Genomic DNA, 11,028 nt, shown 5'->3' with positions numbered 1-11,028 from the left:
TGATTTGAGTCGTTTAACGGGTTTTTTGAAGACCAAGCGAACTTGATAAATTAAATAGAGGATGAGCTATTGAATAACTTCGTTTTGGAATAGAGAGAGAGGGAGAGAGAGAGAGAGAGAGAGAGAGAGAGAGAGAGAGAGAGAGAGAGAGAGAGAGAGAGAGAGAGAGAGAGAGAGAGAGAGAGAGAGAGAGAGAGAGAGAGAGAGAGAGAGAGAGAGAGAGAGAGAGAGAGAGAGAGAGAGAGAGAGAGAGAGAGAGAGAGAGAGAGAGAGAGAGAGAGATTAGGTTCTTGGAATGTTCATGAAAGAAGGTAAAAATAACAAATTTTTATTGTTTTTTTTCTTTGCCTCTCAAATTCGGCATATATAAAAAATTGTAATTCTAAAAAACTACAAAGAGAAAGAATCTAAGATTCGTGTGGTTGTGGTGATGTTTGGAGTCAGTTTATTAAGAACACTTTTAATGGAGATTCTAGTGTTGGGATCTTAAGTAAAATTTAAAATGAGATTTCTCTCTCCTTTTGCTCTGTCTTCTCTCTAAAACCAGTCACAGAGGAAGGATCGAGATGAAATCTCTTCCGGAGGTTCATTCAATTTATCTCCGGTTAGCGAGCTTGATTCTGGGAAGCGGTGATACCTTTTACACCGCTGTCGGCAGCTTTAGTTTCCGGGAAACGGTGGCTCTAACAGCACCGGATTTCGCCGGCTATCGTCTCCGGGAAAGCGGTGGCTCTGATAGCACCGTCCTTTCTCCGGCTTCTTCTCCGATTTGATCCGGAATCAGTTCTCGATCTACGCTTTTGCTTTTCCTTTGTCCAATCGACTCTCGTTCTGAATATCCTTGTTGATTTTTGGTTCGATCGTAGACGTTTGATGTATTTTAAAGCGTAGATCGATGTTTCGAGATCAATAGCTTCGACGGTTTTGGGCTCCAGGGTGAAGATTTGGTCGCGCTTTCTCTTTGATCCTGGCGGAAGCGGTTGTCGACTTCCGGTGGATTTCCGAGGATTGTGGCGACGGTGGTTTGCATACCGGTGAAGTCGTGGGGTTTCGATCTTTCGACGCGTGTCTCTCTGATGGTGGTTCGGTCAACACGTGGCGGCCGGGTGATGCGTGGTCCCTCGCAGTGAGGATCTTGACACGCGTCCCGTTCACGAACCTTGAGTGAATGAAGCGGCGCCTTTGGGTTTAGGATGATGAAGGATCGAGATGAAATCTCTTCCGGAGGTTCATTCAATTTATCTCCGGTTAGCGAGCTTGATTCTGGGAAGCGGTGATACCTTTTACACCGCTGTCGGCAGCTTTAGTTTCCGGGAAACGGTGGCTCTAACAGCACCGGATTTCGCCGGCTATCGTCTCCGGGAAAGCGGTGGCTCTGATAGCACCGTCCTTTCTCCGGCTTCTTCTCCGATTTGATCCGGAATCAGTTCTCGATCTACGCTTTTGCTTTTCCTTTGTCCAATCGACTCTCGTTCTGAATATCCTTGTTGATTTTTGGTTCGATCGTAGACGTTTGATGTATTTTAAAGCGTAGATCGATGTTTCGAGATCAATAGCTTCGACGGTTTTGGGCTCCAGGGTGAAGATTTGGTCGCGCTTTCTCTTTGATCCTGGCGGAAGCGGTTGTCGACTTCCGGTGGATTTCCGAGGATTGTGGCGACGGTGGTTTGCATACCGGTGAAGTCGTGGGGTTTCGATCTTTCGACGCGTGTCTCTCTGATGGTGGTTCGGTCAACACGTGGCGGCCGGGTGATGCGTGGTCCCTCGCAGTGAGGATCTTGACACGCGTCCCGTTCACGAACCTTGAGTGAATGAAGCGGCGCCTTTGGGTTTAGGATGATGGGCTTGCGGCCCAAAAATGGTTTACGGTTTGGTTCGTCCATGTGTTTCTGGGCTTTATCTTTGTAACCTTGTGATTTCGTTTTTATGGGCTTTGCCTTTTAATAAACTTTAGACGGAAAAAAAAAAGTGTTGGGATCTTAAAATATATATATATATGTGTATATTATGTATTTTTACATATATACATATGTACTTTTAATTTTGGACCCCAATACAAGAAACTTCATTGAGAGTGCTCTAAATAGGTATATAAAATTTTATGCTCTACTAAATATAGATATTGTGGAGGATTGCTAATCGTATCCCAAAATACATTTTTGTGGTTATGTTTTAGATTTTCGAAATTGATAAATATAAAAAAGTTGTCAGTTGTGACTTTGCCACATAACATGTCTTCATTTCAAAATAAGTGGCTAGTATTAATCCTAGCCAACAACTGAGCTAGTATTGCTGAAATTTACTAATCAGTTTCTAATCCGAAGGCTCTCTTTTAATAAAATCCTGTATTTTTCAAGATTTTCGAAAAGATATATGGAAGGATCGGCGTATCACGTATGTTGCAATACCAAGTATAAAGTGACACGAAAATGAAGTTGCACCTGGTGGGGTTCGAAGGTCGTTCATAGTTATCTATTTATGTCACACTAGATACTCCAACAATTTACTTTTTGCCTGTTCCCTAGCACACAAAAAGCCAATGGAGTATTGGATCAAAATCTCTAAGCTGACTGTTGGAGTAAGCTTGAAATAGCTTGGAGATCAAGCTTGTCCTAATCTACCGAGATATGAGGATTATGATTTATCTAAAGAAGTTTTAGGAGTTATCTAAAAGAAAAATAAGGTTAGGAGTTATCTAAATCTTGTTTAAAAGGAGTTGCAGGGTTGTTGCAACCAAGCGTGAGTTTTGATATTTGTGAAAGAGAGAGCTTAAGGTTTGAGAGGATATTTCCTTAAGATTAATAAGAGAGCAAATTCTTGTTACTGATCTTTCATACAAACGTTAGACTCATACTATATTTGGTATCAGAGCTGTAGGTGTGATCAAATCAACATCATGGGAGATATTGTTGTGGCGAAACCAAAGGAAGGTGGAGGAACCAAAGTAAGCTGTCCCATGCTTACGGAGGTTAACTACAACGTCTGGGCAATCCGGATCAAACTGTTGTTGAAGGTACACAAAGTCTGGGATGCAGTGGAGAATGAATCTGATGAAGAAGACAAGAAGGATTTGGCTAAAGCCTTAATCTTTGGTGCCGTACCTGAAACGCTCGTACTGCAACTAGGTGAGTTGGATTCTTCAAAGAAGGTGTGGGATGCAATAAAGTCTCGGTATGTGGGGGCAGAACGTGTGCGTGAAGCGAGATTACAAACCTTGATGAGTGATTTCGAGAGATTGAAGATGAAAGATAGCGAAACCATAGATGAATTTGTGGGAAAGCTAACAGAGATTCGATCCAAATCAGCTGCTCTGGGAGAAACCATTGAGGAATCTAAGCTCGTTAAGAAGTTCTTGACCAGCCTCCCACGAAAGAAGTTCATCCATATGGTTGCATCATTGTAGCAAGTCCTCGATCTCAAGACAACGAGCTTCGAGGACATCATTGGTCGCTTGAAGGTGTTTGAAGAAAGAGTGAGGGAAGAAGAAGAAGAGACACATGAGACTCAAAGCAAACTCATGTATGCAAGCAATGAGACTCACTCTGGCTCAAGCTCATACAATCGTGATCACAACAACTATTACAGAGGTCGTGGTCGTGGTGGACGCTACTACAACCGTGGTAGAGGACGAGGCAGATACAATGATCGGCCTCAGGATACTACTGATGTGTCAAAGATACAATGCTTCAGGTGTGATAAGTATGGTCACTATGCCTCTACATGTCCAGACCGTTTATTGAAATTGCAAGAAGCTACTGAGACCAAAGATGAAAGCACACAGGAAGCGGAGGAGTTGATGATGCAGGAGGTTGTTTTCTTCAACGAGAAGAACGTCAATCCTAAGGACTTTGAAACCAACACAGACAATGTGTGGTACTTAGATAACGGGGCAAGCAACCATATGACCGGAAATCTCAAGTACTTTAAGAAAATTGATGAAACTGTCACAGGGAAGGTGAGGTTTGGTGACGATTCCAGGATCGATATCAAAGGAAAGGGCTCTGTTTTGTTCTGCAATAACGCTGGAGGAAAGAAGATCTTGGCAGAGGTTTACTATATTCCAGACTTGAAAAGCAACATCATTAGCCTTGGACAAGCGACAGAGGCTGGCTGTGATGTGAGGATGAAAGGCGAGTATCTCACACTGAGAGACAAGGATGGTAAACTGATAGCACAGGCTAAGAGATCAAGGAACCGGCTGTACAAGGTTACTATCGATGTGGTCAGTGAGAGGTGCTTGCAGCTTCAGACGACAAGTGAATCAGCAAGATGGCACGCTAGACTGGGTCACATAGGCAAAGAATCAATGAGAACTATGATCTCCAAGGAACTTGTGGTAGGAATACCAAAGATTAGCATTGACAAGGATACCTGCTCAAGCTGTTTGCGTGGAAAACAGGCAAGACATTCATTCCCGCAAGCAACTACGTTCAGAGCAAAGAAAATACTAGAGCCCATTCATGGAGATCTCTGTGGCCCAATAACACCTGTCACGCCATCAAAGAAGAGATATATATTTGTACTCGTCGACGACCACTCTCGCTACATGTGGTCGATACTACTCAGTGAAAAAGGGGAGGCGTTTGAGAAGTTTAAGAAGTTCAAAGCCACTGTCGAAAGAGAGAGAGGAGTCTCTATTGGAATGCTTAGGACCGACAGAGGAGGAGAGTTTGTTTCAAACGAGTTCCAATCTTACTGTGAAACAAACGGCATCACAAGACAGCTCACAGCTCCTTATTCCCCTCAACAGAACGGCGTTGTGGAGCGACGAAACAGAACTCTTCTAGGCATGACCAGAAGCATATTAAAGCATATGAATCTACCTAACTACTTGTGGGGTGAGGCGGTGAGACATGCAACTTATATCATAAATAGAGTCGCCACACGAGTACTAGTGCTTCAAACTCCATACGAAGCATACAAGGGAAGGAAGCCAAACATTGATCACATTCGTGTTTTTGGGTGCGTCTCTCATGCTAAGACTGATACTCATCGATTGAAGAAGCTTGATGACCGATCTAGAACACTGGTGCATCTCGGTATAGAACCAGGTTCTAAGGCCTACAGACTACTGGATCCAGTGAACAGAAGAGTGGTAGTGAGCAGAGATGTAATATTTGAGGAAGGCAAAAGCTGGGATTGGCAAGAGTGTGAGAAGTCTGACGCTACGTTTCAGGTTGAGTTTGGGGGATATGGAAATCATGGGATCAGTGAGATAGACAGCGACGAGATAAATCATGAGCCAGCAAATCAAACCGAGGAAGTAGTTGCAGAACAGTGTGATATGAAGGATCCTGAAGAAGAGTCAGATGATGATGATGTAAACAATGGCTTAAGAAGGTCACAGAGGGAAACTAGAAGGCCGAGCTACTTGGATGACTACATCCTCTGTGCAGAGATCGAAGGAGAGCTGTTACTACAGTACATCAATGATGAGCCATGGAATTTTGATGAGGCAAAGGATCAGAAAGTCTGGAGAGATGCTTGTGAGGATGAGATAAGCTCAATAGTTAAGAACAAGACATGGAACTTGGTGGAGCTTCCGGCTGGAGCTAGAGCTATTGGTCTCAAATGGATTTTTAAAATCAAACGTAACTCTGATGGAAGCATCAACAAGTACAAGGCGAGATTAGTTGCAAAAGGTTACATCCAGCGACATGGAATTGATTTTTAGGAGGTGTTTGCACCAGTTGCACGCATTGAAACTGTTAGATTCATATTGTCACTGGCGGCATCAAAAGGTTGGGAAGTGCATCATCTAGATGTGAAGACGGCATTCCTCCACGGCGACCTGAAGGAGGAAGTATATGTGTCACAGCCAGAGGGTTTCATAATTGAAGGACATGAGAATAAAGTGTATAAGTTAAATAAGGCACTCTACGGGCTACGTCAAGCTCCGAGAGCATGGAATGAGAAGTTGAATTCAGTGCTTGGCAAGTTGAACTTTGTGAGATGCTCCAAGGAACCTGCTCTGTATCGTCGACAGGAGGGAGAACAACTTCTGTTGGTAGCTGTGTATGTCGACGACCTGCTTATAACAGGAACAAGCTTGAAGCTGATTGTAAGCTTTAAGGAAGAGATGTCTGCACGCTTTGAGATGAGTGATTTGGGAAAACTCACTTATTACTTGGGCATTGAGGTACATCAGCATGAAGAAGGGATTACTCTGAAGCAGGAGAGATATGCAAAGAAGATACTAGAAGAGACAAGGATGCAGGACTGCAACATGGTTCACGTGCCAATGGACCCGAGTCTCATTATGTCGAAAGCCAGTGATGAGAAACGAGTTGATGAAAAGGAGTACAGAAGAAACATAGGGTGCCTCAGATACCTTCTTCACACCAGACCTGATATCTCATATGCAGTCGGCGTGCTGAGTAGGTACATGTCGGAACCAAGGACCTCGCATGCTGCTGCAATGAAGCAAGTTCTTCGTTACTTGCAGGGTACGCCATCTTATGGTTTGGTATTTAAACAAGGAACGAATGCGAAGTTGACTGGTTACAGTGATGCAAGTCACAATGAAGATGAGGACGATGGGAGAAGTACGACTGGACACGTTTTCTACTTCTTTGAGTCACCTATCACCTGGTGTTCACAGAAACAAGATACAGTGGCCCTATCATCTTGCGAGGCAGAGTTCATGGCAGGAACAGAGGCAGCAAAACAGGCTATTTGGCTTCAGGATCTCTTTGGCGAGATAGTTGGCAGACAAGGCGAAAGAGTAGTGATTTACATTGATAATAAATCGGCCATAGCTCTCAGCAGGAACCCAGTGTTTCATGGACGAAGCAAGCATATTCACCGGAGGTATCATTTCATAAGGGAGTGTGTGGACAACAACTTGATCGAGGTTCATCATGTCGCAGGAAGTCAACAACGAGCAGACATTTTAACAAAACCACTAGCGAGAATCAGATTCAAGGAGATGAGGAGTATACTGGGTGTTGAAGACTTATCAAGAAATGGGTTCAAGCTTAAGGGGGAGAATGTTGGAGTAAGCTTGAAATAGCTTGGAGATCAAGCTTATCCTAATCTACCGAGATATGAGGATTAGGATTTATCTAAAGAAGTTTTAGGAGTTATCTAAAAAAAAAATAAGGTTAGGAGTTATCTAAATCTTGTTTAAAAGGAGTTGCAGGGTTGTTGCAACCAAGCGTGAGTTTTGATATTTGTGAAAGAGAGAGCTTAAGGTTTGAGAGGATATTTCCTTAAGATTAATAAGAGAGCAAATTCTTGTTACTGATCTTTCATACAAACGTTAGACTCATACTATACTGACTTGTCGAGAAAGAGCATGTTTACTGACACGTAAACACACCAAAATCATTTTCTCTAACTATTTGTAGTCGCTGTGTTCCCATTACTCACAGTTGTACATGCATCGAGTAGTATACGGTCTTTCTGAAGAGAAAAAAAAACCACGTGGATGGACTCGATAAAGAAAGAAAAAATTCCAGATTTTTTTTGTCAACAAAGATTACAGTTTTTTTTTGTCAACAAAGATTCCAGTTATTAAAGTACTCTAAAACATCAAAATGTACTAATGATTTATTCTTAAAAACTATAACAGTTTCGTAACAAAGCAATGTTTATATATAGATAATAGTATATTTATAAGTATAATCATCTAACAAGATACATCTATTTTATAACAAAATCATAAACTATAAAATATAGAGTATTTGTAATTATAAAATAAATCGAAACGCATTACACACTGGGGAAAATAAAATTGACATATATATAAGGACACGTACCTATATCGTAAAGCTATAAATCTTGTTATCATGCAATTTCATAGCTGACACGTACCTATAGTATTATATCATCTCTACTTTTATAACGACTACTTCCCCTCCTTCCCTCCGGCATCATCTGCGGCGTCTATTATACATTCACGACGGCGGCGATCCCTTAGCGCTCCCCACGCATGCATTGAAAGATGAAGTTTTTTCCCGGCCAGCAAAAAATCCGCGGCTTGCATCGGCGCCAGAACCTCTATGATCTTACTCAAAGTATATACCCTCAGATTATTGGCCTCGGCTAATAAAGTGGCCATAGCTTCTTCTTGCTTGTCGAGAGCTTGATCTACCGCCAAGTTAGGCTCTCCAACGTGCTCCTCCGCGTAAGCCACGGTGGAGATAGGAATATCAGCCGCGTCTTCCTGCAGACTGGAGACTTTCTTGGTCATCTTCTCTTCTTCGTCTATGATCTTCACATGCAAGACGTTGATCTTCGCCAGCTGCTCCGCCGTTAGATCGCTGAGCGATGCGCCACCACTACCTGTTGAATCAAACCGAATTGTACTAAACTAGACCTAAAAATTCTTAAACCAAAAACAAAATTTTTAAATTGAAACCAAACTAAACAAGGACCGGCCAGATCCAAAAGACCATAAACAGTGTTAAATTAATTTTAATAAAATATTGACAGTTTAAAAGCAATAAAATGTATGTATAATAACTTTTAATTTTGGAACCAAGAAGAATGTTTTATTCGGATGTTGGAACCGGAGCTGACCAAACTAAGTGAAAATAAGAAGTAAAATTCCAAATAACTGATAATGTCCAAACCCTTAAGTTACCTGAAGCATCGTAACCATCGATGTTGCGGAGAAACTGAGTCACACGGATCTCAGTTTGGGACCCACACAGAGCATAAACAAGCCTAAAGAAAGAAGATGGTCTGCAGCCACCCATCCAAATGAGAGCGTTCTCCAAAGGAGTGTTCCACGACGGCGCATAATAGCTCGAGCTACATCGGTGTGAAAGATCGGCTCTTTTTCGGGCGTAATCTTTGAAGTCTCCAATGATCTTTTGTGTTAATTCACGGAGTTTCTTATCATCCGCGGCAGCGTCGGCTGTGCCTTCGTGAGATCGTCGTTGAGCTAAGGCTTGTTTAAGGTCAAGGACACGTTGGGATTGTAAACTCATCCACCCTAGGTAACAACTTTGTTGAGCTTGTTCGATGTTTTTCCCTTTGTCCTCCATCTTTTTTTTTGTAGTATAAGTAATGATATTATATGTTACCGTTTTAGAGGTATTTGTGTGTTTCTGTTTCAATCTCGAGGGGTTTATATACAGTCATTGAATCTTAAAGATAATGCAACAGTGTCATTTTTCTCTGATTAAACGTATTGTATAGCAATAATATTAATGGGTATAATTCGAATCCGGTTAACTGTTTTAGACTTAAATCAGAAAACCACTTTAAAAAAAAACTGATATAGTTCAAACAGAAAAAAAAAGAAAGATATAGTTCAAACAGAGCTATATATATAACCAGAAATGGACATGCAATTTTTATAAATTTATTCAAACTAGTAAATATTTACGGTTAAATAGTATCTTAAACACATTTGATTAACGAATATTAGTATTGAAAGTTGGAAGACAATACTTGCATGCATTACGTGTAGGACTAACAGAGAATGCAACTTGTCCTTCCAAAAATAGCTAATTTCCATTATTTTGATTAATTTGACTGTATATTCTTCTTCCTTATCGGGAAAATGAAAAGTGAAAACCCTTTCATCTAAGTAACGGAAGCCGACACATTCACTCGAAAACAAGGATATATAAATTTACATTGACCCGGATAAAAAATCAAGATGCTTCATACATATATTCAGATAAAATTACGTTATGATTCTTCTACATTCTAAATTTAATACTTACGCCAGGAGAGAACATGCAAAAATTAGTTCAGGGATCAGAAATTCAGAATTGTATCGAATGTTCCAAGTGGCAACTTTGCCTCTTCAAAGAAGAAAGAAAGTTTGAGGAGATATCTTTTTAATATTAAATAGAATCTGTAAAATATACAGCAATAATATTTTCTTATAAAATACTATAATGACAATAGATAGGATTTTTTTCAACAAAAAAGAAAGAAATCGGATTGCATAAATGTGTTTCTGATATAAATATCTAGCTTGGAGGCGTATTAAATTGTTATCTTGTATGTGACTTTTTAATCAGTATTAGAAATTTTGTTTTAATTTTCATTTTTTGGAACGTGAGATATAAAAAGAGGTGTAGAATATATTGGAAATAAGTCCTCTTCTCCAAGAAAACTCTTGAAGTATGAATTTTAACGACCAGAATTTGTCTTTACTACAGAAAAAAATCGGTCAGAAACTCTTTACTATGATGCCCAAAAAGAACATATAATAAAAAAATTATTCAAAGGCATCATCAAATGAACAAGGCATGATAAAATGGAAACTTGAGAGAGGAGGAATTTATTTTCTAAATAACACATGGTGGAAGCACCGTAGCCTAGTGGTTATAGTTTAAAGGTTTCTACATCCAGATCCTGGGTTCAAATCTCAGACTATGCAATTTCTTACAGATTGCACAGGAAATCTAGGTTTCAATTTCCGGAGTAAGCGATTTATTCAACAATTATGCGATTACGAACGAAAGGTTTACAGAAGTTTCTCAACATAGTGCAAGTAAATCCGGTCAGGCATGATTTTCATAGGACGTCTCAAATAATGCAGTTAGGCGTAGATTGTAAGGCAAGTAGTATTGTCGGTTATCGAATCGTCTTTGTAATTTTTTTCATAATTGTAATATCTAAAAATCTCTGAAAAAAAAAAAAACACATTTTCGAAAGAAAATAATGGAAATCACAGATTAAGTAAAATATTCAATTTTCTCAAAAACAGAAATCATTTTCAGCGATATAATTGGTTTTATTTCTATATGTAGCAACACGTATGCAAAATATTGACACGTGCTATGCGTATCTCTTTTTCCGTGTGGTGTGCTTAAAACAAGAGTACGTGACGCTTGTCGTTTTCTATCTGTGTCTGTGTAGGCTCAGGTCACAGATAATACGATCATATGTTCATAAGTTACGTTTTTGGTCACTTACGCGTATAGTTTTTTTTTTCTTTCTTGGAAAAAGGTCTTTCCTTTTTCTTCTTCACCGCATGTCGAAACGGTTCGTGCGTTATTTGCTCTGATTTTGCCCAACCACGTCCGATAACACATAAGAGACCAACTTCTACGGTTCTAC

At 40.3% G+C, this 11,028-nt stretch overlaps 1 protein-coding gene across 1 annotated transcript; it reads right to left on the bottom strand.

The window, feature by feature from the left end:
- Positions 1-7,634: 7,634 nt before the first annotated feature.
- Positions 7,635-9,066, bottom strand: LOC106382448 (protein DELAY OF GERMINATION 1-like). The gene is made up of 2 exons (XM_013822469.3): positions 8,588-9,066; positions 7,635-8,286 (listed from the first exon to the last, which is right to left on the bottom strand). Exons 1-2 carry the CDS (start codon positions 8,991-8,993, stop codon positions 7,850-7,852), a joined length of 843 nt encoding a protein of 280 aa, XP_013677923.2. The 5' UTR covers positions 8,994-9,066; the 3' UTR covers positions 7,635-7,849.
- Positions 9,067-11,028: the final 1,962 nt, after the last annotated feature.

Source organism: Brassica napus, chromosome A6, assembly GCF_020379485.1.
Source record: "Brassica napus cultivar Da-Ae chromosome A6, Da-Ae, whole genome shotgun sequence".
NCBI lineage: Eukaryota > Viridiplantae > Streptophyta > Magnoliopsida > Brassicales > Brassicaceae > Brassica > Brassica napus.
This window is presented reverse-complemented; position numbering and strand designations above follow the sequence as displayed.